This window comes from Helianthus annuus, chromosome 4 (genome assembly GCF_002127325.2).
Source record: "Helianthus annuus cultivar XRQ/B chromosome 4, HanXRQr2.0-SUNRISE, whole genome shotgun sequence".
Taxonomy (NCBI): Eukaryota; Viridiplantae; Streptophyta; class Magnoliopsida; order Asterales; family Asteraceae; genus Helianthus; species Helianthus annuus.
In genome coordinates, this window is record NC_035436.2 from 1013341 (window position 1) to 1041205 (window position 27865).

General features: G+C 36.2%; 2 protein-coding genes across 10 annotated transcripts; both read right to left on the reverse strand.

Moving 5' to 3' along the window:
* Positions 1-17354: 17354 nt before the first annotated feature.
* On the reverse strand, positions 17355-20233 carry LOC110935455. 9 transcript variants are annotated; one of them, XR_002589113.2, is made up of 8 exons: positions 19979-20233; positions 19766-19877; positions 19246-19288; positions 19100-19163; positions 18290-18600; positions 18034-18076; positions 17719-17819; positions 17355-17621 (listed from the first exon to the last, which is right to left on the reverse strand). XR_002589113.2 is itself a non-coding variant. In XM_022177834.2 (8 exons), exons 3-7 carry the CDS (start codon positions 19282-19284, stop codon positions 17719-17721), a joined length of 363 nt encoding a protein of 120 aa, XP_022033526.1. In that variant the 5' UTR covers positions 19285-19288; positions 19766-19877; positions 19979-20233; the 3' UTR covers positions 17355-17621. The 9 variants fall into 9 exon arrangements, 1 of the variants encoding a protein (XP_022033526.1); XR_002589112.2 differs by having other exon boundaries at positions 18290-19003; XR_002589111.2 differs by having other exon boundaries at positions 18290-18339; positions 18519-19163.
* Positions 20234-23780: 3547 nt separating this feature from the next.
* On the reverse strand, positions 23781-25442 carry LOC110935454 (protein TIFY 10a). The gene is made up of 2 exons (XM_022177833.2): positions 25220-25442; positions 23781-24555 (listed from the first exon to the last, which is right to left on the reverse strand). The coding sequence occupies exons 1-2, from the start codon at positions 25359-25361 to the stop codon at positions 24086-24088; spliced, it is 612 nt and encodes a 203-aa protein (XP_022033525.1). The 5' UTR covers positions 25362-25442; the 3' UTR covers positions 23781-24085.
* Between the last annotated feature and the right edge of the window lie 2423 nt (positions 25443-27865).

The following is a 27865-nucleotide window of genomic DNA, read 5'->3' on the forward strand; positions in this document are numbered from 1 at the left end:
TATAATAGCTTTTTGTTTGTCACAAACCTGTGAAAAGTGAGGAAAAAAGGAAACTGAGATGCTATGCTTGAAAACCCAAACATATATGTGGCAACACCAAAGTATTAACATATTATAGATGAGAAGAACTATGTTTTGAATATCTAAATTTTTTTAAAAAAACACTTAACTGCCTAACGACTTTTAGAAAAAACAACTTCACAAAGTTTTTACAAAAAGCTTGCATCACTTATAAATGAGCAGTTTAAATGATGTTTCACAAAAATTATTAAAAACAATTTTAGAAGATGTATAGACACTATAAACAGTTGGGCATTTTTAAAGAACCATACCATTTTAATTTTTGTTTTGACTTTCTGGATTTCAAACTTTCATGACTCTTCTGACGTAGATGCTCCAAACAATCAGAGCTGGATGATTCATGTTGTTTTTTTACTGTACAAAAGACATAAAATGAAAACATTAGAGTTAACATGTTAAGAAAATTAAATATAAAAATTATTTAACATGTTAAAAAAAATATTCCATAATTATTTAACATGTTAAGAAAATTATTTAAAAAGTTACTTAAAATAATACACCTGTATCATCATCAATCAAAGATATTAATCCATAAATATTTTCAATATTTTAACATGTTAAGAAAATATTCCATATTAATAAAAAATATTTGCAGTTAAAAATTATCCAAAAAAATATACCAGTATCGTTTTCATCTAAATGATATCAATCAAATAACGTATATAAACTAAAGCATTGTATAAGAAGAAGATGAGTTTATTCACATGTTGTTGAAAGAAGAAGAACTATGTTGGCCATGATTACATTCCTAACGAACTGTGCTATGTTGAAACTAGAATAGACATTTTACATTAAAACAAAAAGATTTACCTTTGTTGCGGCTCTTGAGACGTCTTCTGCGTTTAAACCGGCCAAGGTCCATGGGCTGATCTTCACAGCTGTGGGATTCTTTTTCTTGATGGGGTCATCAAGTGTCTTTTTCCCTAGTGAGCTAACTGAGCTGGTCTCAGGTGGGACCACATGAGGCTGCTAATGAACCATCTTTAAGCTAAAAGTTTTGTAAAATAAAACCAATTGCACAAACAACAAATTAAATGCTGCTTATATGAAACACCTGACCTGACCAAACTATAGCTAACATCTTCAGCTAAAATTTCTGAACAGCTAATATTTTTCTCACCTAAATTACACCTCTTGATAACTAGGCCAAATCCTAAGTGGCGAGAAACCTTCTAATACAGAAGGATCACTCAGGGATGCGAGCAAAGCAAGCATCAATAACAATACATAAATATTTGTGCGATATGATAATGATTGATAGATAGATATCAACGAAAAATAAACTCTGCACATGAAAAGAAAATACAGTTCACATCTGATAGGAGTTCAAGAGTACATCGACTTTATGTACTCCAAAATGAAAATACTACCGACATCTAGTCAAACAAAACAGCAGAAAGTGATGGAAGTTTGTTTTCCAGCGAAGTAAAGGCAAGCTTGTTTTCCAGTGAAGTGAATGGGAGCTTCTTCTCTATTGCGACCTTGTTTTCCAATGAATTGAACGGGAGCTTGTTTCCTCCTGATAGATCCTACAATCCATACATACATACATATAGTAACACGTCAATGATAAACTCGAAAATAAAAATAAAATTAGTAGCTGTGTAAACATACCACCACTTCCACCACATTATTACTGTTTCTCAAGGGGCTGCAGTTTTCCTTTGAATCACACACAACTTGTTTCATCGTCTTCTGCTTCATTTCCTTTGAATCACTGCAGTTTTCAGTACTCTTGTTTGTGGCGGTTAACGGAGTGTGCTGTTGAGAAAGCTCCCGGTAGTTTCCACAAAGAGTAAATATATTTTGGATACGTAACTGCCTAGACGAGGCGGTATCCGGGTCAACGCACTCCGACTCAGATCCTGCTGCGGTTGATAATGAGTCAATATCGAACTTAAAAGCTGAGACGGGTGGAGGATTCGTGACACACACCATCTTCTCCTCGATAACATCTTTCTGCACTTCTTCTACTTCTTCCTCATCCTCCTCAAACACAGTGCTCAAATACGATTTACCCGTTGAACCGGGGACGAAAACATCCTCATCATTCTCTATATACGGATACCCGAGAATCGCCTGTATGCTGTTATTAGCAGCTTTTTGGTACTCTCATTTACTACCAATCTCCATATCGAGTGACTTGTCCAGATCCATCGACTTCTCCATCCCCGGATCCTCGTCAGCATAAATGTCGATCAGTTTCTTAGCGAAACCGTTTCCTTCCAAAGAAAACGACGATGAAAGATTTATGCTTTCGTTTTCGTTTCGTTTTCCCTCTCGGGAATGAGTCAGTTCAAATTCGATCTCTTCTAAACGTCGCCTGAGAGTTTCGAGTTCGTCGGTAAGTCAAACGGGGTGTTTGACCTTGGAGAAAACGTAACAGGAGTGTTGACGATGTTTGGCTGTGAAGCGGGCGTAAAATTGTTTCTGTAATTCCCTCTATAATACGAGCTATATGAATATGGGTTTGCTGTTGGAGCAAACACATCTGAAGCCGTTCGTTTGAATACGGGCCTGTAACGCGGGGTAGCTAGGTCATAACTATGGTGCACCCTACTTCCTGGAATGGTGCAGCTACTTGCTCGGGTCAACTGTTGGGAGACTAAACCGGGTTGATACTTGTTCCTAGATGATAAAAACGAGCTTCGATCCTGGTTAACAATGTTCGGAACTACATAAGTAGATGTTACAGGGCAAGCCCGGATAGGATTTGGCACCAGGGTCTGATTGTGGTCGATGGAAGGAGTTTGAGGAGCCGGGACCGGGACCGGGTTCAAAGGTGGAACACCGGTATCTTTACCAACATTTTTGGAATTTTGTCGCTCGACTTTCCAGAAGTCGCTTTTATCAGTGGCGAGACAATGATCGATCCCGCCACTGCCATTGCCCCAGTAGATACATGGAGCGAGTGAATCACAAACATAGCAGTAGCACTGTAATTTAAAGAGATTGGTATAAATCAAAACAAGATTATACTATAATACTAATCTAGAACGCGTTTGTTACTATTAGAAAGAACAATTAAGTTAATTATGTAATTACCTGATCACAGTGAGTTTGTTTTGGTGTCGAGGAGAAGGGAAATTTGATACAAAGGTGTCTTGAATGTGGATAATCTCGACACGCCACCTGTAACACAAACAACATATTATTAGCAAAAAGGTAAACAAACACCGCTAACACACTGTTCAGACTCCACTAACGTGTCATACTTGCAAAAACGGCAATATGGGCCGTGTATGACACGGCAAAAAATAATCATATAGGTCAGATGAAACCAAATCATACGAGCGGTACGACGATGTGACGCCAAATACATATGACACGTATGATGTGACGACAAACCCATATGACCTTAGCTGCTTAGCATCATAAATCATTCTATTATTATCATCTATGTTATCTTTAAATCATCATCATCAGTATATCCCACCAATAGCAAAGCTAAGGTGAAGGTGAGATGTAGACAGCCTTACCCCTACCCTGTAGGAATAGAGAGGCTGCTTCCAGTGAGGCCCCGGCTAGATTGTAGTTTTGCATCAAGCCTTGGACATAAGGCACAAAACACTCAACAATTGAGACAAACGCCGATTAGGGCATGTACCTCCTTGTCTTTGGGCTATCAACGCAACCACCACATGATGCATGATTAACCATCCCCTATTTTAACGTTATTTTCACAAAATTAGTAAAATAACGTTAAAATTAGTGCACATACAATTTTTAACGTAGCTTGCTCCGTTCCATCTTCTTCCGCTCCATCTCGACGACGCGGTGAGCCATTTTCTGACACTCTTCTATCTTTTCACTAATTCCCGCTTCAAACATGTCGTTAACCTTGACGTTAATCTCCTCCTCGCTCTTTTTCCCTTCTGCCTCTGCAAGTTTCGCCTTCAGACTTGTGATTTCTTCTTCTTTTTTCTGAAGTTGTTTATGCGCTTCATTCTTCTCCTTCTCACGTATCTTATTCTCCATTTGCAGCTTGCTAATGAACTGATGCATAGCCGCGATTCTCGAACCCAACATCACATCTGACGAAGACGAATCGTCTCATTAGCCGTCCTCCGAAAGTTGGGACGTCAAGAATTATCTGCACACAAATTTCATTCAAAGTCATTTTTCATAATTAAAACTTGAAAAGCAAGCAACAAGATATTCAAACAAACAAACAAACAAACCATGCAGTGACTCCTGGAGCTTCTTTCCAAAGACATCAAATCAAGTTTGAATTCAGAAAACGATAGTTGACCTCAAAAGTCAAACGCACCTCAACCTCGCACAAACTGCAGAAAAATATGCCATCTTCACTTGTTTGGTGTTGAGAAGACTCCTCTTCTGAACTCAAACAATGACACGTGAGAGCACGAGGAATCAGACACAAAAACTACCATTAAACAAGACGGTGAGAACGTGGCATTTACAGTTTTAGACCTCTCATCATTCGCGTCTTTAGTTAGAGATTCTCCACCATGGTTTGACCCTTCTTTTCTAGCATCTGTTTGGCTGTTGGGGGTTATACAATACTTTCTGGACTTGAAAACCCCTGCATCTGCTGGATCAGCACCAGCACACCAAAATATACAAGCCAAATGCACATGTAATCTGGTAAGAAAATAAACAAGTGACTCAAGCTTTATATATAGTATTACGATCTATTACACTCACTATTGAACACGTATAAAACACGTGACATGACAAATGTAGAACAAGCATTAAAACATGTGACATGAATGCAGTCTGTGATCACATACCTATAGGTCTATATAGAGTATTACGATCATGTGAGAACCAGTAAATATAAACAACATTATGAAGCACTTTAACCAACAAGTAGCCAAGAACAATTAATTAAAGTTTTATTGCTAAACCTGTTCATTAAGGCAATTTATCAAACACTTGGCAGGCGTATGCACATGATGCGAAATTACCTCAAACTCAAATCATCTCAAACAATTAGACCTAAACACAACACGAAATCAAAGACCTAAAATTCATTTGACAAAATTTAACATGTTAAAAAAAAGTTTTTACATAATACAAAGTAAGATATAGAATCCGCATCACTAAAACTCATTTTGAGAAAATTTAACATGTTAAAAAAAAGTTTTTACATAAAACAAATTGGCAATTCAATCAGAATTATGATGAATTCGTTATAAACTACAAAATCCAGATAAGGTAACTTGAAATCAATATGAAAACTAGAACGAGAAAGATCAAGTGTAGAATGAACCTCACCGATTCACAGGCGACATTCACAAAGAGCATAATCCTTCGTTGTGTAATTGTTATGGCTATACAGATCGTAATTTCTGTGGTGCAGATCAGGTTTTAAATACATACAGCATGTGTATTTGAACAGAAAACGTGAAGGACGGACGGCGGCGAGAGGTGGTTGCGGCGGCGGTGGGGAAGGCAGAGGGGAAAGGACGGTGGAGGAGAGGTGGTGGCGGCGGCGGTGGGGAAGGCAGAGGGGAAAGGACGGTGGAGGAGATGTGAACGACCTAATTGAAACTTTTCAAAATGACAATAATGCCCCTCCGCGTTTTTTAGACTTAAAAAATTTGATCTATAATCTCAGCCCTTGATTAAGTTAATCCAAGGGTGTTCCCCGGTTCCCCACTTTTTTGGTGTTCCCCAATGAACCCCACACTATATATATATATATATATATATATATATATATATATATATATATGGAACCCATTAAGTCTAACCAATTTTTGGGATAATCCTAGCCATCTAAACTCATCAACTTTTGATCTTGACCCTTTAAACTCAAAAAAACAACTGAAAAAGTGGCAGTTTTTAGCAGTTCAGCCCCTCTCTCCTAAATTCCTAAAAGTAAGGCTAAATTCCTGTTATTGGCTTGCAGTTTGCAGCGGTTTGCAACTCCCACGTTCTGCTTCTACACTCTCTTTATATCTCACTTTGCAATCCCAGGAACTCCTCATAGATAAGCCTACACAACCACCTATGTCGTAAGACAATCATCGCCCACAACCACCATAACGACGGAAATGGACCGGCAACCGGGACACCACCACTCCGACAACGGCCGCATCAGCGACGAACTTCTGGCACTTGATTGTAACCTCGCCTCTCTCTGCGATCATACTCAATCGGAAGGTTCTAATCACGGATCGTTCTCGGATGTAATCTTGAAGGCTATGGGCGCTAGGTATCATCTTCGCCGTTTGATTCACTCTTGCAGCTTGTATTATCACGTCTACTGAGTCGGTGGCTTTATTATCAACTATTGGCGGGGTAAAATCCGGAGGGCTTGTGGTGGAAATTGATAGTTTCTACCATAGAAGCAACCATGATTTTGCAGCCATGGCGTTATCCGGCCACCGTCTCAGGTCGTCTCCCTGTACAGGAAACAGGGAAGCCTCTGTTAGTGAAGATGTGGGACTACGGGTGGCGTTGGTGTTGTTCCCAGTAAAACACAAGGGAGATGAAGACGATCAAACATGTTTTTTGTAAGCCTCTTTTGTTTTGCATGTCTTTATTTGAACCCAGAACCCGCAGTCATTTTTATATTTAGGTCATATTGATCATTTATATCTCCATGTTTCTACTAATTTCTTTGAGGTTAGTGTTTGAGTTGTAGAAAAATGGGGCATGTTCGAGAAATTGGTCGAGCCAAGGCTCAATTTCTTAAACCCTTACGCCGGTCACTATCTCACCAGCATTCTTGAATGGAATTGATGATTAAAATTCATTCTTCTTACTTAAATCCTCAATGGTTATGTCATGTAAATTTATAAAATTAATATTCTCTTGATAAATGTTGTCAGGTAAGAGTTGTGGAGGTTGGATTTTTCTAGATTCTTTACAACAGTCATAAGGTTATAATTCCTAATCACATTTGCTCTTTGTGTTTTTTTGTCTTATAATTCCTAATCACATTTGCTCTTTGTGTTTTTTTTTCTTGAAGTTTGTTCAAGTATCCCCTCACATGTTTTAACCATAACAGGCTCCATGGAATCATAAGTTATTGATAATTATAGTTCTTAAAGCAGACTCTTTTTTCTGTTAAAGGTTGTGGCGATGCTCGATGTGGTGGGTTCTGGCTAGGTTTTCGAACGGTTGTGGGTGTAGCGGTTGCCGGATTTTGAAGGGGGAAGGAGCAATGGTGAATGTGGTGGGTTTTGGCCGGGATTTCAGATGGTGGTGGACCATCGGTAATAGGCTTAGTTGGGCTGGCTGGTGGTAGGAAGTGATTCAATGGAGAAGCATTTGGAAAAATCTTTTTCAGGTGAGTGGTTTTATAACTAGGTTCATATAGTTTTTGTCACAAAGAGTAATATTTTATTTTCATCATGCAGGTCAGTGAGAAGCGTCACCAGCGTCAACTGTATTTCAAGAAGTGAAAAATGCGTATCGAGCATCAACTGATATCAGTTTGTTTTCAAGCTCATTGCCTATCATTCTACATGAAAAATGTGTGATAAATCTCTGACATCAATCCATTTTATTTTTATTTTTTATATAACATAATTTCGTTTTAATATAATAAACAATTTCTTGAAGGTTTGATACTATGATACCAGAACCAACAATGTTCAGACTTGAGTTCCCTCCTCAAGGTTTGACCTCCTTCATGTTTAAGTTTCAACTCAACTTTTAACTTATCTGGTGGTGGCGGTAAAGGAATCACTTATTTGTAGACATCTAAACAAACTCTCCGAAGAAGGGAAAAGCTAGGTCTAATTGACGCTATTGTGCCTCCTCAAGAACTGCTAAAAGTTTCTAGACAATGGGCGTTAAACATTGCGGAAAAACGTAAGTCTGGTAGCCATTCAACTTACTTCAACTTACTGTAGACTTCATACCGAGTTTACCTCGTATGCACTCTCCTACATCACCTAATTATATGAAATTTAGTTATGTAAATATAAAAAATTTTGCTACTTACATTTTTTATTCTTGGTTTAGAGGAAACTGCGAGGATACATAAGTCTGGAAGGCATGTGTGTGAATCAGAAAATGAACCAGGAGTGTCGTGCTTCGAATGACGAGGAACTGAAGGACTAGGGCTGGCACTTTCAAGAGCTTTAGGTGACTTCTTTGTTATTTCTGAGCCAGATGTGATACAAACAACCATAATGAAACGTGATCGTTTTGTCACTTTTGTGACTGATAGGGGTATAATCTTAACTTCTACATCATACATGCCATGGTGATATAGCTTGTGAACCTAATGTTCATTGAACTGTTTGTGACCCGTTCGACAGGAAGTTTATTTATTTAATAAACAAACGAACATAAGTAAAACATTTTGTTTGTTAAAGTAAATGAACGAACATGAACACACGTTCGTCCATTCGTGAATGTTCGTTCATTTAAGTTCGTGAATGTCCGTTCATTTACGTTCGTTTATGTACGTGTCGGTTTGTTCATTTACGTTTGTCCATTTAATTTTATATATTCATTATTATTAATACTAATTGGCCCATCATGCATCAACCCATCATCCCAATCAACTTTTAGAACCAAGCCTTGGGTAATCGACTAAGTAACGAATGAACAAGAACACATTCATTATAAAACCTAAATGATTTTAACAACCCTGATATACTTGTCTAATTTTGTTTGTTTTAATCCTCAACAATCAGGTATGGGATGTTTCAAATGAAAAGGAAGTTGAGATAATTTCGGCCGGAAGGGAGAAATCGGTGAAAAAGTTGTAGTATGCAGCCACTCAGTGTAAGCGTAAGCGGGCAGGATACACGTCTGATTAGTTGTCTGCCTATTTCTCCACAATCCACGATCATCTTCTCCTTCAATGCTGGCATATGGTGATCAACTATGACAGTGGCGGATTCAGGATTTTTTTCACCGGGTTCCTTTTGCTAGATTTTCACTAATTCTCACTATTTTTTTCTAAATCATATAAAATTTCCACTATTTTTTTTCATTTTTTTCCAAACCGAGGAGGTTCCCGGGAACACCCAAAACACCTCTGGATCCGCCATTGAACTATGATTCATTGATGTTAGTCTCTATATTGTATGTTATTTTGATATATGAGCTAATCTTTTCCTTTCATAAGTATTCTTATCTTTGTAATATATAACATCAAGGCCCAATAATTGGAGCCCAACTAATCATTAATAAGTATTCTTATCTTTGTAATATATAATACATCAACGTAACCCGTCTACCGGACGGGTATTAAACTAGTTATAAATAGTGCGGAGTTAGGTAAGTGCGGAGTTAGGTAAGTGCGGAGTTAGGTAAGTCTTTCAGGAGATCTAAAAATTGTGTCTTACTAGTTGATCACCCTTAAACATATATCTATCTAAAGAGGGAAATCCGAGCACCTAGAGATTAAAGCTAGAGTTCCACTCTCAGTTGGTCGTGAGTTTGTTTCTCCGATAGAAATTATACAAAACAAAACACCGTGAGTCTCGCCACAGGAAGATGAGTCTCTATGTGACCACGCTTCGGCGTAAAAATCGGTATTTGATCGGAGAAAGAATAGAGTGTACACAAAGCATATAGGACTCCTACTTTCATGGGGTTGCTACGTTTTGTCATATTGCACACATACATTATTTTAAGTGCATGAGGGAATTTTGGGGTGTATTACTCGAAGAGGAATCAAGCGTTGATTTGTGGTTATTGTAAATTTTTTTAAAAAAAATTGAGTGTATACCAAGTAATTAAAACAGTTGCAAATTTGTTTTTTTAGTGTTTTCATAGCATATATTATGTTAAGCGAATGTTAAGCATAACTACTGCAAATGGAGTGTGATATGTTATGTGATTCCACCCACATATTTTGATCGATGGTTAAACCTAGGAGATATGTCAAACGATGTTCCTTATGTTTAAGGAACCTTAAAACATCACCATAAATGCGTGGGGCATTGATATGATATGTAGACATAAATAAGTTTCTTATCATATGCAAGAAATGTGTATACTTAATTTTATACCTAACTCTACGCCTGCTTATCTCGACTTGTGTCCATAAAAAACATTGGTTCGTTGTGAAGCTGCGTCTATAGCTTTTTAAGGCAAACTTATTTTAAAACAGTTGTCAATTATATTTATAAGGAAGAACACACGTGAAACCATAATATATTGGCAGGTTTTTACATTTTTTTTTTTTTTGAAAAATAAACTTCATTAACAAACAGTGGTGGATTCAGGGGTGTTTTGGAGGTTCTCGGGAACCCCCTCGATTTGGAAAAAAAAAATGAAAAAAAATAGTGGAGATTTTATATGATTAAAAAAAATAGTGAGAATTAGTGAAAATCTACCAAAAGAAACCCGATAAAAAAATTTCTGGATCCGCCAGTGTTTTTATTGTGCGCTTATTTTAAACATCATAACCATTAAGTTCATACGATGTTTCTTAATTGACTTCATATTGACTTCATGACTTGTGCCAATTTATCGTCTTCATTACGTAAAGATAATGTTGATAAACGAATATTATATAATGATGTAGTTGTATTCATGGTTTGAGGTCATGATGACTGACTCCTTGTTGATCTTAAACATATACCTTCTTTCGTTATGTTAAAACAGTTGTGTGTCGTTAATTACCTTTTTATAAAATATATAATAATTTACATCGAGATAGTTGGTAAACGGGCTACAAGCTGCGCCGCTACCCCTTTTTGAATAGCAAAACTAAGCCTTTTAAAAACTACGTCCATAGATCTCGGGGTCATAACATTACTATGCATGACCCTTTGAACTCGACTAAGTAGGTCCACAGCCTCTGGCGCCAGAAAACCAAAAGTATCAAAAGCAAATGGGATAAACACGTGCTGGTTGTCAAGGCATGCTTTCTCATGCTTGATCACCTTACCCGAAGCAGCCTTTAAAGCAGCCTGACCCACTGTGAAAGCACTACTCCCTAAGCCCACAAGCGGAGAAACCCCTGTTAGATCCACACATGCGTGTTTTCCTCCTACCCATCCAAAGACCAGAATGTCAGCTGGTCGAAGGGTAGATCTCCCTTCCAACGGGTCTGTTAAGAAATTAACGGGTGCCTCTTTCTTAGCAGAAATGCCAGCGCACCTGAATATGTCAAAAAGGACATCCCTAACCAAATCATGTCGGTATTTGAACCCCGGGAGCTCTTTACAATGAACGGCATGCTCACCAAAAGAATCCAAACACGCCTTATGACAAACCGGGCATACCTCATCAACTGGGAATAAAGGAATCATGAGGCGATACTTAAGAATAGTACGGTACTCCACCGGCGACATATGCTGGCCTAACCCATCTATAGGTATAGCAAGAAGAAAATCTTGTGCATGTGGTGCTCGGAGACACTCAAAAACGGCTCTTTGTCTAACGGTCAAGTCAAACTGTACTTCAATTTCGTGGACAATTTTACTAAAAAGAGCACTCGCCAATGCATGTTGGGCTTTAGGGGGGCGGTGTCCTTATTAGTGAAACCGCTGAAGTCAAAGCTTGGAATCGTATCACGAAGACAAGCCAAAGCACAAACATAATCAGAATCCATACCGCATATGCCACTGTCTCTTAAAATGTGGTCCTGTAGCACCCACGATTGGGCCCTCGAGGCCACAAAAGCATAGGATGAAGCCTCTACAGCCGAATACAAACCCAAACCTCCAAACCTAATAGGTAAAGAAGCCAGTCGCCACTGGAGGTCTCCAAAGAAAGGACCTCCACAAACCACCAATTCCTCAATCGCCTCACGCAAACCTTTGTCAAAGAACAACGCTGCATCTTCCATGTGTACAGGTTGGCATGTCCTTAGGCCAAAGAAAAGTTTGGCAATGCCCATACAGGATCGAAGCAAGAGTAGTTCACTCTGCGGGTCACCTAATTTCGGTAAAAGACGCATCAAATCTACTGCCTTAGCAGCTCTTTTCTTTGCCAACCCACTAATAAAGCTTGCGTCTCTACTAACAGCCCCCCCCCCCCCCCAAGAAGCTTCACCCCCACTAATGGCCTCCCGATGTCCTTAGGAAATAACCCTTCACGAAACTTGCTACCATCACAAGAAGGCCAAAATAGCTCAGTTTTCTTAATATTAAGTTCAAGACCCAATGCTGGACCCGACACCTTAATGATGTCCAACACTCTAGCCACCTCTTCTGAACCTCCAATGACAGTCCCATCATCAAGATACCAAGCATGAAGGAGAAGCTTGCATTTGTCTCTAATCTGATGCACAAGGGGGTGCAAAACAAGCGCGAAAAGAAGTGGTCCCAATGGGTCCCCTTGCTGAACTCCCGTGGTAGACCAAATGTGCCCATCTCCAAGATACAATCTTGCTGGCTGCCCATATAGAAATTCCACCCACAAAGAAATAGAAGGGCACCTCATCCTGACCTCTCGAAGTAAGGCTGATCTATCCACCTGGTTAAAAGCATTAGAAAAATCTACCGTAAGCATTGCAAGAGACCCATCCGTGTGACGTTCACTTAGAACCCTATTGACGCTGTGCAAAATGGCCTCAGCGCCACCCGACACGCCGACTCCAAACTGAAAATCATTAAGGTACTTGGTCATTTCTTTACCAACACCCTTCATAGCAACCTTAGAAACCAAACGCCTCCATATAGTACCCACTGCAATAGGTCTAATTCCATTGTCGGGTTTTAAAAGCGGTGTAAGTGGAGCAGACGCAACAAACTCTGCCAAACACGATGGACATTTCCCCCCTAGCCATAAGTTGACTACCGCAGTGATAGCGCATAAGAGATCAGTGGCAATAGCAGACCCCTCTCCACAAAAAGCATCCAAAATGTGTTGTGCCCTCAAGCCATCCCTCCCACATGAGGTTCCTTTAGGAAACGATTTAATGCAGCAAACTTGGAAGCACAATAATACATTTTTTTGCTTAACTAGAATTAAGCACCCTAAATTGCGGCGGGGCCTAAAACTATGCCAAATAAAATCAATGCCACACGCTGGTAGCGACCACCCACGCTGAAATTGCGGCGTGGTAATGTGAAGAAATAAGACTGAAACATATAACATATAAAAATAACTATGTCGATTTAGGACACACGTGTTGCAACGAACTTGTTAAATGGAAAAAATAGACGTAAAAACGTTTAACCACACACGCATGTTGCGCTGTGTTAACTCGCAAAATAATGTAGAAAAAAATAACCAAGTCAATGTAGGATCTGCCCGTTGCGGCCAACTTACCAACGGGGGAAAATAGACACGTTGCGACATTTCTGTCAAATGTGAAAAAATAGACCAAAAACGTTGAACCACACACGCACGTTGCGACGTATTAACTTGCAAAATTTAGAACGATACGTAAAACGAAAAACTTGCGAAAGATAAAAAGTATGGGGGACCAAAGTTGTAAATAAAAAAGTTTTGGGTTAAATTACAAAAGATAAAAAGTTTTGGGTTAAAAGTAAACAAATTAAAGTGTTAAAATACAAAAGATGAAAAAGTTTTGGGTTAAAAGTGAAAGATCATAATTTTCTTTTTTTTTGAACACACACCCTCCCCCCTCCCCCCGCGCTTAATGTATTGCTAATTTATATTATGGAAATAATAAGAAAACAGGGTGAAAAGATCGAAAATAATTGCTTTACTATGTACCACCTTATCTTGGCAATGTTTATTTACTTTTGACAATGGTATGAACCTTTAGGAAAGTGATTATTCGTTCTTTTTTTCCCACTACATGGCTTCCTCTTAGGGGCAGTGGCGGATCCAGGATTTTTTTTCATTGGGTTCATTTTTTTAGGTGCTCAATTTCGTTCAACCCAACGTTAGAATTTTCGGGTCGGGTCAGGCTTTATCGCTAAAGATTTCTATCCTATTATCTATCTTCGTCTCCTTAGAAACACATTTCTCTAGGTGATTTCTAATAAACTTTTACAAAAGTAATTTGAGTCAGGTGGTCGGGCTTTATCACTAAAGTCACTTTTTGTGTTGACCCCTCCAATAGTCTAAGTATGACAAGATGAAGAAATTGTTTTGTTGACCCCTACTTTTCAATAATTTCGAAACCCATAAAACCATACCCAAATGTTGTTGCATTGAAGAATCAAACTGGTGTGTTTACTTCATGTAATTTTTGAACACAGCAAAAAAATAATAAAAAACCGAATCCATTTGCTGAGAATCAGAAATAATGTATACACAAGTTGCCTACAATTCCTTTCATCTAAAATATAGAAAGATGTAATACTGAGCATAATGGCTAAAGTAGGTTGTATGCATTCTCAATACAAACAATTTCAGGTTAATGAGATTATACCCAAATTTTGCTAATCATCCACAAGTTACAGGTACAAACATCCGTTTTTATAGTTTAACCCTAAATAAATATGGGTTTTGTAAATAAAAAAGAACAAATAAATCTAAAAGCTCATTGATGTCTAGTTCATAATCAAAACTCACCGTTTCCAATTCTACATACAAAAGGCAAATCACACACCAAATTTCTAACTAGGGCTCCAAATAAACTCATTTCTACTTCAAATTTGGGTTTAACACTGCAAACCTACTCGGATTCTCAACTCAACTAAATCAAAAATCAAAACATTTGCAGATGTAAAAGAGATGGGAAAGACCTGATGTTGTTTAGAGTCGGCGGAGGAGGACGGCGGCCGGTGTCGGCGGAGGTGCAGGTGGTCGCTGATTCACTGAAGGTGGAGGCGCCGCTGAAGTGTAGATGGGAAAGGCCTGATCTTGTGCGCTCATGGTTTTTTTTTTTGTTTTGGGTATGTTAACTTGTTTTGTTGTAACCCTAAATGGGTTTTTTACATTAAAGAAAAAAAATAAAAATAGGAAAAAAACCGGAACAAAAATGATTAATAATGGTTTATACGGGATTCGAACCCAGGTGTCTTGGGAAGAATAACGCGGACTTAACCAGTGGAGAACCAAAGTTTTTTGTTTATGGGTTCCTTTTATATTTTACTTATGGGTTCCTTTTCAGTTTGTTATATATATTTACACTAAAAATTAAAAACCGAATGGGTTCTCGGGAACCCGATATTTGTTAGTTAGGTCCGCCCCTGCTTAGGGGAGACAGGACGTCCCGTTATGAAGGGCTGATCACGCGTGGTGGTATATGATACATCGTCGTCGCCCATCTCTACAACGCGTCAATCTTATAACACGCGTGAAGGTTTGAAATTGGGAACGTAATGTTACCGTTTTTACCGTTGAATTGCATATAAGAAAACTGAAAATGAAGGAAGAAGTGACCTGAGATGGAGGAGGACGGCCTGCCTCTTTCGTTTGTTCGTTCTCCAGAGAAAGAAACAAGTATCAATGGAACCTAAAATCCACTTAAAACAATTATCAATGGGTTGGGCTGGGCTAATAAAAATATTAGATAAAAAAGTAGGGTTGTAAACGAACCGAACGAACATGAACAAGTCCTTGTTCGTGTTTGTTCGTTAAGGAAATAAATGTGTTCATGAACGGTTCATGAACACCTACCGAACGAGATGTTATGTTCGTGTTCGTTCATTAAGGAAATGAGCGTGTTCGCGAACGGTTCACAAACACAAATAAATTTGGCGAACACGACGAAGGATAAAGGTAGATGGCCAGAGAATAGCACTGGAACTTGAATCCCTTATTGTGGAATAGAGGTCAATCGTATTCGCCGATGTAAATAATGAGAAAAGAAAAGGAAATGGTGTATAAACAATGTGAAAGAAGGTTTCCTAGTTTAATTATTAGGGTAATAAAATAAATAAAAGTTTAATAATATAAAAAGTATAGATAAAATATATGAAAGCACAAAAATCTTTAATTAAAACATAAACATACGAACATAAACGAACGCATATGAACGAATGCTCATGAATATCTTACCGAACGTTCACGAACACAATCGAACGAATGAGACCTCTGTTCATGTTCGTTCATTTAACTAATCGAACGAAATTTCTTGTTCATGTTCGTTCGTTTATTAAACGAACGAACATAAACGAACTTCCCGCCGAACGGTTCACGAACTGTTCGCTGAACGTTCGGTTCGTTTACAGCCCTGTAAAAAAAGTAAACTTCATCAAATAAAAATAAAACTACATAATTTAAAGCAAACTAGTGATGTTTAGTTTTTTAATTTGCAATGTTTAGTTTTTTTTTACTTTATAATTTAAGATTTTTTTAATGTAATTTTTATTTAAATGAAATTGTTATTTAAAAAAAATATATGTAGGTATTAATGACTCCTTAAAAGATGAGAACTTGTGAGCACCAACATTTTACAACAATGTTGGGAAGGTACATACCATTTAGAAATGTATGTCGGTTGGATTGGACACCTATACACAAAGTGCATTTTTGAGTTTTAACATAACCGACAAATAAATAGCAAAATATCACTTAATATGTATACAAAACTAAAATAAATTGAGAACTGAATCTAGCATAGAATAATCTAACAGCTAGATGAGAAAACCAATTTACAAGAAAAAAACCTTATAGGGACAACATTTTTTCAGCTTATAGAAAGGACATGTTGTCTCTACAGGCCTTTTTCAACTATAGAGACAACATATCGTCTCTATAAAATTTGTCTCTAGAGCCTCGTCCCTATAGGTCATAAAAGTCGTCCCTATAGGTGTCCTTGCTATAGAGGAGTTTGTAGAGACGACATGTCGTCCCTACAAGTTTGGGCAAAAAAAAACTAAAAATTAAACTTAATATTCACTAAATAAAAGAAATGTTTATTCTAATATTTTTTAAACCCTATAGAGACGATATGTCGTCTCTATAGGTTTTCTTTAAAAAATAAAAATAAAAAACATTTAAGCCCTATAGAGACGATTTGTTGTCTCTATAGGTTTTTCTTTATAAAAAAATAAAAAAATATATTTTCATCTATAGAGACGACATGTCGTCTCTATAGGTTCTCTTTAAAAAAATAAAAATAAAAACATATAAGCCATATAGAGACGACTTATCCTTTCTATACGTTTTTCTTTATAAAAAAAAAAAAAAAAAAACAGGTTTTCCCCTATAGAGACGACATGTTGTCTCCATAAGAAATCCGGGCTTTAGCGACAACATATGTCATCGCTATTTGTAGCCAAAATCGTCGCTAAAGGCACTAGTGACGTGTCGTCACTAAAGGCGTCGCCACTATTGCTTCGTCGCTAACACCCCATACTGTCGCTATTGCATAATCACTGCTATAACGTTTTCGTCGCTAAAGACTAAACATCGTTAGCGACGACTTATGTCGCCATTGAAACTTTTTTTGTGTTTTTTTTTTCCAATTGTCATATCAAAAGATGCCAATTTTTTGGTTCACGACACCCAAAAACTAAATAGATATAAACTACATAAGCATAAACTACATAAATGTCAAAAACGTAATTCCGTGTTTGTTTTAAGTCACAAACACGACATTAAATCACATGACATATAAAATATAATAATTCTACATATGTGTCATCACCGCTACCATCATCCGCTTCTTCATTGGGTAACTCAAACTCAGCATCTTTGTTTCCAAACTTAGTTGGGTAACTCGAACTCAAAAACTTTGTTCATCTCTAAAATCCGAGTTTTAGAACAAACTGAATATGAGCCTACAGTTTATACATTTCCACTTGTGAGTTCATATATGCAGTTGATTAGTGGTCCTATCTATGGCATGTGCGTTAATGCATGCTGGTATACACATACCTACGAAAGAGAATAGAGAGCCACATAATCTATTGCATGTTTATCCATAAATTCTTGTATAAGTACCCATGATGCATCTGAAATTAACTTCATCAACCCACCTGCATAAGCACAATGATTATGCACAATTATCACTTGCAATTGGTAACTTTTGTTGTTTGGTTAGCAATAATGAAATAGTATAATATAAGTTATTTCCAATTATAACTAAACTATGTCGTAGCATAAAATGTATTAATTTATATCCTATATTTTAGTGATTCACACATTGACTACTCACATTCGATTCACAAATTATAAGAGCTTAGAAATTACCATTAAAGAACAACGTTTGTGTGTCTGGATGTGAAGCTACACACTGCAAAAAAAACAAAGAAAACAACTTACTGTATCAGTCAATGATCAGGCCAAACAAAAGAAGACCAAAGTTTAAAATTTTGGTCAAAAAGGCATGGCATTTGAAACAAAAGAAACTTTAAACAACTTTACTGTATCAATTAATGAAACTTATAACATTTTTAAAATAGGAGCAAGGGTGTGTAAATGAAAGATAAACTAACGTATCACCTACTTCATATTTGCATAAGCAACCCTGCAGCCCTGGTGTTCTATCGGCACAATCTGAAAAAAAGAAACCAACGTGTACTCATACCCAGACCCGTAACCCTAACAACACTTGTCTTTGACTAAAAAAAAGTCAAACATCACGATATCAAAACCTCAAAAGGTCAAACGACACAGATCTACTAAAGTTACCAACAAATCCACTGAAATTACAAAGGATTTCGGAATGTACGTACCGGTTTCGGAGTCGCGTCGCAGATTGAAGCGTATAGAGATGGCGTGGTGTGGTGTGGCGGGGTGGTGCGGTAGCGTGTTCGTCTTTCACAGGTACGTTTACAAATACGTTTACAATCTTCCATTAAGTGACAGTTTCAATAACGATCAATGAAAAACATCAATTCTAATACATTCTTTAAATCATTAAATCGTCCATTCCAAGTGATTGCAAGTTATGATTCAAGTAAGTAGCACAATAATATGGTAATTTATCCTGAGATGATGTCTATCTTCATAAACAATCCCATTATCCATCACCACAGGTAAACGGAGTTTTAGCGGCGACTTTGTCATCGCCAAAGGTGCCAAAAGTCGCCACTAAGTCATCGACCAGTTAATTAACAACACTTAGTCATAGACCATAAAACTCCCATAGATCATCTAATAAAATTGCCAAGTTTTCAAAAGCAGCAACACGATCGCCCAAGTTTTCCAGGGTTGGGAGCTAACAAATTGTCACAGAAGCACGCACACCAACACACAGTAAAATTCAGAAGATCCTCTCAGCTGAAGGAAAAAAATGAAAAAAAAATCAACTTACCAACACATTCGACATCTGTTGAAGTGCCTATATTTTCAGTTGCATTCATGTTACCCTGTAATCCCTATAATTATGAACAAGTCAAATCCTAATTTCACACTAAGAATAGTAAACACAATCATAACAAAAAAGAAAGAGAAACCAACCACGTTCTTTGTTCGCATCGAATCTCTAACGAAGTGCATCAGCCTGAAATTGATTTCATTTCACCATCTATAAGATGTAATTATGTAACTATGGCAAAAGAACGTGATGGGTTTGCATCAGATGGGGTTAATCAACCTGCTAATTCCTTTTGTTTTTTTATGCAACCCTAAAAATATTATTTACTCACATAATAACTGAATTCCAAAATGGGTCAGGGTTTAATCGTGTTCCTTTCATGAACGGGTCAGGTCGATAACTAGCAAATAGTGGGCATCACCTGCATAAAGACTATGAGGTTGGGTTGCTTAAACGCTTCTTTTAAGTCACAGATATGCAAAACTGGTTTAAAATTTTACGTTCTTCCTTATACACTATCTGAATTACACGAGTGCATAAACTCAATAAAACTTAACAGTATGTTCACTAATTCATCCAGGTAACACCAAATGCCACAAAAAAAAAAAGATTTATAAAAATAAACATGACAATCTGAACTGAATAAATTGGGCGTAAGGTTACCTTTATCTACGACAATTGGATCTGAGAAATGGCCACAAACTAGACACCTGAAAACTGCTTCCCTTGGAACTGCATCTAATGACTCCCTTCAATGATACTATCTTCTCAATATCTGGTAATGAATTAAATAATAATAATAAGCAAAAAGACCTTCAATGTTCTCAACAGAAAGAAAGGTTTAATAATAAAGTTAAAACGAAGGAAGGAACGAACCAGATGGGTTGAGAGTCCTCATGGAAGTAGAGGTTTTGAGATTAAAAATCCTCGCCTGTATATGCTTCTCAAACAAGGGGTTGATTCTACTAACCATATCCATGAGCACAGTATCAAAAATGGCAAGAACTTCTAGGGGATACCGAACCATCTTGGTATACGGTAGTGGAAGGAGAGAAAGAGGGGAATTTTGGGACTGAGAGGGGCGAATTTTGGTGAAGAAAGAGAGGGTTTAGGGTTAAAATGGGGGGAATTTTGGCGCCTGTTTTTTTTGGGCATTAGCAGCGATAAGTCGTCTCTAATAGTGAATATATTTTTACACAAAAGATCAAATACAAATAATCTTAACATACTAAACATACAAATTGAAGTAAAAACCCAAAAAGACAAGGTGACATTTTTGTAATTACCACCAACTATCAAAGTTACAACCAAAAATACCTAAAAAAACACAATTTTTTTTTAACATTTTTTATTAAAAAATCGCTACATTTCGTTAGCAAAAAAAAAAAAAAAAAAATTTGGCTGCTACTAAAAGTAGCGATTTTTTAATAAAAAAATGTTAAAAAAATAAAATAAAATAATTTGTGTGTTTTTTTTTTATTTTTTTAGATTTTTTTAGGTTTTTTGGGGGGTTTAGTTTTTAGCATTTTAGCTTGGGTGGGGGGGGGTTAGGTTTTTTTTAGGTTTTTGGGGGTGGGGGTGGGGGTTAGGTTTTTTTAGGTTTTTGGGGGTGGGGGGGTTAGGTTTTTTTTTTTGGGGGGGGGGGGGGGTAGGTTTTTTTTAGGTTTTTGGGGGGTGAGGGGGTGGGGGGTTTAGGTTTTTTTTGGGGGTGGGGGGAGTGGTTAGGTTTTTTTAGGTATATTTGTAGAGTAACTTTGATAGTTATTGATAATTACAAAAATGTCACCTTGTCTTTTTGAGTTTCCTTCAATTTGTATGTTTAGTATGTTAAGATTATTTGTACAAGAACTTTACCCTATATTTTTATTTGCTAAAATCTTATAGAGAGGACATCTTCTCTCTTAAGGTTTTATTTTTGAGTAAACTTTCGTTTTGCTCCCTGTAGTTTGGTAATTTTAACGGTTTTGCTCCAATAGTTTAAAAATAGCCATTTTCCTCCCTGATCTCTCGAGTTTGTCGCCAGTTTGCTCCCTAATCTTTCGAGTTTGTCGTCAGTTTCCCTCTCTGATGGAGTTAGAGGCTGGGAGCAAAATCAAGACAAGTTAAAATAATCAGGGAGGAAAATGGCTATTTTTAAACTATTGGAGCAAAACCGTTAAAATGATCAAACCACAGGGAGCAAAACGGATGTTTACTTTTTTATATTTTATTTAATATCTACAAATTCAATGTGGGGCAATAGTCCTTGCGTTCTATTGGCCTAAATGGGCGGCCGAGCTTAATAGTGTTAGGCAGCTGCCTAGCACTACTCTGTTGACCCAAAATATTTACGATTTTATTCCGTTTTAAAATTATGATTATGCCATCAGTTCAAAATTATGTTTTTGCCCCCATTTAAAAATAAATTTACGCTTTTGCTCGCAGCTAAATATTTCTATTTTGCCCCCGATTAAAAAATACGATTTTGCCCTGTTTCAATTTACAGTTTTGCCATTAGTTTTTTCCCTTAAAATTATGATTTTGCCATCAGTTCAAAATTATGTTTTTACCCCCACTTAAAAATAAATTCACGCTTTTGCTCCCAGCTAAAAATTCTAATTTTGCTCTCAGTTCAAAATTACGATTTTGCCCCGTATAAATTTATAATTTTGCCATTAGTTTTTTTTCTCACAGCCAAGTTACAATTTTTCCCTCAACTTAAATTTACATTTTTCCCATCGTTTTTGTTTGTTTTCCTGGTGAAATTACAATTTTGCCCCCAGTGTAAAATTACAGTCATGCCGGCAGCTTACTGTCATTCCCCCATTGGTCTGTTTAATTTACGATTTAACCAAAAGTAAAAAACAAATCAAAATTATGTTTCCTGTAGAGACGATATGTCCTTTCTATAGGTTATTTTATTTATTTTTTAAAAATTTTATGTCAAATATTTTAGAGACGATATGTCCTTTCTATAGGTTATTTTATTTATTTTTTAAAATTTTTATTTCAAAAATTTTAGAGACGACATGTCGTCTCTATAGGTTTAAATATATATTTTTAGTTAAAACAAGAATAAATTAATAAACTTAATGGGTTTATAGGGACGACATGTCGTTTCTATAAGTTAAACTTTATTTTTTAGTTTTATTTTAATTTTTATACATATTGATCATTAATAAAATTAAATTACAATAAAAATATTTTAAGTTATAGAGACAACATGTCGTCTCTATAAGTTAAACGTTTTTTAAAGTTTCCAATTCAACAAACTACATAATAAAAAAAAAGTAAAAAAAAATTATTTTCCCTTTATAGAGAGGATATGTCGTCCCTATAAGGTAATCTATCTAAAAAGGCACGAAAACCCTATAGAAACAACATGTCGTCTCTATAGGGTAATCTATAGAAAGGACATATGTTGTCCCTATAGATGTCCTCCCTATAAGGGTTTTTTCTTGTAGTGCAACCATCATAACTACATAAATACTATGATGATTAATACTATTTCTCATGTAAACTTGAATTCCAAAAAGAAAATATTACGCCGTATACAGTCTATTTTTAGTTGTTAAGATATGATTCTTTACTTTCCATAGAACATAGATGTTTTGCCTGTTAAGTTGTATCTTGCTTCACTGTATATATGTTTTTCAAGGACCTCATGATAGGTGGAACAAGAAACTTTAATTTATAAGTTAAGGACGAGGTGATATAACCAAAACTAGTAAGATTTCCTTGCGTAATGTGACGGAAATTCGATAGTATCAATTCATTCGTTACAATACCGGCACTCATTATAGCAATTTAAAGACAAATTCCAAAAAATATTCACTTCATTCCACGTGATTGGATTTAACTTTATAAAACTGACAAAAAGTTTTTAAAAGGAGACAATGTCTAGAATATCTTTGTACTTTGATTTTTCGTTTACGTGTACTTTTTATCTTTAGTTAACGCATCCAAAAGGCAAAACTCAAAAAAAAAAAAAAAAAAAATCAATACATGCCACGTGATTGGAGTTAACAGTATAAAATTGACAAAAAGTTTTTAAAAAGAGACAATGTCTGGATTATCTTTGTACTTTGATTTTTTCGTTTGCGTGTACCTTTTATCTTTATTTAACTCTCCCGAAAGGCAAAACTCAATAAAATTTCAATACATGCCATGTGATTGGAGTTAACAGTATAAAATTGATAAAAAGTTTTTAGAAAGAGACAATGTCTGGAATATCTTTGTACTTTGATTTTTCGTTTGCGTGTACCTTTTATCTTTATATAGCGTATCCGAAAGGCAAAACTCAAAAAAAAAATAAATAAATAAATTCAGTACACCCCACGTGATTGGAGTTAACAGTATAAAACTGACAAAGGTTTATAAAAAGAGAGATTATCTAGAATATCATTGTACTTTGATTTTTCGTTTGTGTGTACCTTTTATCTTTACATGTCGCATCCGAAAGACAACACCCAAAAAAATTTCACTACATGCCACGTGATTGGAGTTAACGGTATAAAATTAACAAAAAGTTTTTAAAAAGAGACAATATCTAGAATACCTTTGTACTTTGATTTTTCACGTGTTCTTTTTATCTTTATTTAGCGAATCATATAGACTTATAATTTTTTACCTTCGAATTGTCTTTATTATTGTCCGATTGATAGCGAAACGAAGCTAACTATTAATTAAATCAACACAATTCCAAAAATAAGAAAATTACATAGCAATTTCTTGTAAATTAATGTTAGCCACAAATAAGGCCAGTCTAGAGCTCCCTAGAAACTCCGCCACGTGGCTTTTCCAATTATGAATCAAACGGTCAAACTACAAACATTATACATACGTATCTATAGCTACAATACTATCAGTAAAAAAAAAATTACCAAACGTTTTCAATGGCTACAATGAAAAGTCTTCTTACTATCAGTAAAAAAAAATTACCAAACGTTTTCAAACAGCTGCAAGATGCAGTCCGTAAAAACATGTTAATCAATACTCAAACTTCTACATATTTAGATCGAAATTAAGCTCAAGCTTAGACGGTCCGGCTTCCGGTGCCGGATACGGTGCTCGTACGGTGGCTCTGTCCTTTCGTTTGGCTAGAAACTTGTGGAGCGACGCTCGTCTTGCAATCGGTAGATCCAGACCGTTGGCTTGAACTCGAAGATGATCAATCGGTTGATCTGATTCGCGTGCGTTATAAGGAAAAGTTGAAGTTGCTATCAAGTAATCATGAGCATCTGTTTTACCGGTAGACGAAGGATAATCTCCGGCTGCTAACATCAAATCTCTCGCTCTATCGGCTGGTATATTATCAAACACAATCACTTCTCCTTTGTAGAAAATCGTCATTTGTTGAGCTTTGTTCGCTGTATCATCATCTGGTTTTGCATTCACATTCATTAGTTTCTCTGTTTGCGCGTTTTTTTGATCTGGATTCTCTATGTTGCTCAATAAATCAATAGTCATCCTTGCTGCAACAGAATTAAAATCGAATCAAATTCCAAATTTAAAAAAAAGCAAATTATTAACATCTTTAATTGTCCCAAAGGGTAGTTCAAATTATTAACATCCTGTACAGTCAAACGGTAGTTCAAATTAGGGATATGCGTGGTACCGGTATCGTTTATATTTGGTACCGGTACCAATGTTCGGTACGGCACCAGTTATTTGAAGGTAAAAATAGGTATTTTACTGGAACCGTACCGAAAGTATCAGTACCGAAAACGTAAAAAAGTGGGTACCCAAAATAATTCGGTAGCGGTACCAAGTACAAGATGCTCATCCCTAGTTCAAATCTTGCAGCGTGCAGGTTGTGATGTATTTATGGTAGAAAGACATATATATATGCATCTTGTGTGCAGGTTGTGATGTATTTATCTATCGTGGAAAGAAAAAGATATATACAAGGGCGTAGCTTTGTGGGGGGTGGGAGGGGGCGGCCGACCCCCCGAACTTTTCGCTCGTTAGTGGAGAGTATGTAGTTTTCGTATAGAAATTTTTGGGTATATACGTTTTTGACCCCCAGTTTTATAGAAATTTTTTGTATATACATTTTCAACCCCGGTCGGAAATCTCAAGCTTCGCCACTAGATATATATGATATGAATTAATGATAGAAAAGAATAAGATATGTACCTGAATCATCATCATGAGATTTGGCGTTGATTCCGAGATGAAGATCTCTAAGACAGCCTTTGTGTTTGTCTTTGAGGAACAAGCTCAACTGATTGCAGGTTTGTGCAACAGTGGACTTCTTCTTGATGTATTGTTTAGACATGATTCAAAAACAATTGAGGAGGAGGTTGAGGTTGAACAGAAATGGAGGTTTGGTTTTCATTATATGAGGAAATGGTTGGTCCAAGTGGCGACATCTTTTTTAGGGGATTTTTTTTGCGGTGTGTTTTTTGGCATGTGTTAATTGTGGTGTTACTATTACTAGTGGTGACTTATTCAAATCAGTGGGCCCCAGCACCTAACATGTGCCGCTACTTGCTCCCCCTTTTCCATTTTTTTTTAATTTTCTTTTCCTCCATTTTTTAATTTTAGAATATTATTTAAGCATGTTTTATTTTATATGTACGTATAGAATATAATAATAATAAAATAATTAACGATATTTAGCTGTAACCAAGTTGATATATGATGCATTGATGCAAACAAGGCAAGCATAAAAACAAAAGGACAACCAATAATTGTATTTGAATATTTCATGTATATCCGATAAACAATTTGAAACGTTTTTAATCTCCTTTTTAATAATGTTTTCAACTTCTTTTGTCAGTTTCAAAGTATAGTCTTATATATTATAGAAGAAGAGGAAATAATATATTGGGGGCTATCAGACTTTATACGGGTTGTATACTTGTATAAAGATATGAGGGTAAATATATAAAAGAAATTCACTAAAGATATATGAAAATTGGTAAGAGATATAATATGGTATTTCTACGCTTGGCGTTAATAGTCGTGTGAGTTTGACCTGTTTGCTTTTCGGGATGTTTTAAAGAAAATGAGAACGGAAGTAAGCAATGTATTATGTAGGATGGTGTGAGGTAATGCTTGATTGTTTCTATATCTCAAACGTTGGACCATAATTATGGAATGTATTTCTAATGCCTTAAACAATGTATTAGACCATATGTAGTGGTAATGCTCATATCTTTGGGAGTTTTGCGTCATGTGGCAGTCCAGTCAGCAATGGGGCATTATGGAGCGTTTTCTAAACGGGTGTAGTGGGGATGTGGGCATTGTGGGCATTATGTTTGTAATAAAATTAAATTAAAAAAACATCAATAATCTCATTGGACAAACAAAAAGGAAGATCAAGGTGATTGGAGAAAAGGAATGAAGCTGGGCGTGGAAAAAACAACGCCAAAAGCAATTTGGGCAAAAAAAAAAAACGCCCCTGGGGTGGTGTCTGGGCGTGGTGGGGCGTTTTTGAGGCAAAAAACGCCCAAATACTGCCCCACTACGGATGGTCTTATATAGGATAACCAAAAATATATATTACAACAAAAAATTGTTGACAATATCTTATATATCAATCATTCAAACAAAGGACTACATGTAGTTCTATAAACATTATGTAACCGGTGCTCGCAGTGTTAGTTCATATGGTATAAATCAAAATAATAAGTCACTAGTGAGTTTAAGACGACACAATTGTCCTTACAAGTCTCAACCGCAGTTAGGAACTATTACCACTTTCAACTAACATAAGACAATTATATTTTCAGAAAGATGCCACCGACTCCATTCTTGTTTAACCATTCTTCACAACAAGTGTTCTCGGTCATTCTTGTTTCTTCATTTTGGTTTGCCATATTTACAACTTTATTAGGATTTGAATCTCGTTTTATGTTTTGAATAGTAATTTAAAGTTGAAGGTGCTTTTAAGGGGTTTTGTGTTTTCCGTGAATGTAACTATACATTTTGTATACAATCAATTTTAACTTCCAATAAAGCTTATAGTTTTCAATTTCAGCTACTTTTGTTAAATATACCGATATATCTAGACAAATATTATATACTTCTATTAAATAAAACTAAATCCCACAATCATGTGCAAACTCTAAACCAAAGTCCACTTTCTATCCGATTGATCATCATTATAGAAAATCATGATAACTTACAATATAAGTTGGTGCCTTTATTTAAAGTATTATTTTTAATACTATAATAGTCTAGCTTTATTGAAAATCACTAGAAAACTGTATTAAAAAGGGAATTGACCTGTAATAGTCCCAACTAGATGTTATTGGTCATTGTCAATCCTACCTTTGAATATTCCTCATGTCAGTCCCTCCTTCACCTATTTTTCCTCCACCGGGCCTCAATTAAAAAAAACTTAACTACAAACTGACGTATTAGGGCTTTTGATCAGAACGAGGATACGAGTCTATTGATGTAAAACTTACCTCGAAACGATGCTCCAAACGACTTGATTTTTGTTAATTGGAAGTTTAAACACCAGAATTGAAACGTCGTTTCCATCGTTTGGAGCACAATTTTAAGTTAAGTTTTACATCATTCGACTCGTATCCTCGTTTTGATCAAAAGCCCTAAAACGTCAACTTGTAATTCAGAAAAAAAACTTAACTCCGTTAAGTTTTTTAACTGAGGACCGGTGGAGGAAAAATAAGTGAAAGGTGGGACTGGCATGGGGAATATTTAAAGGTGGAACTGACAATGACCAATAATGTCTAATTGAGATTATTACAGACCTATTCTCCTATTAAAAATTACGTCTTTTTTAGTAATATTCTACTAAGGAAATAAGTT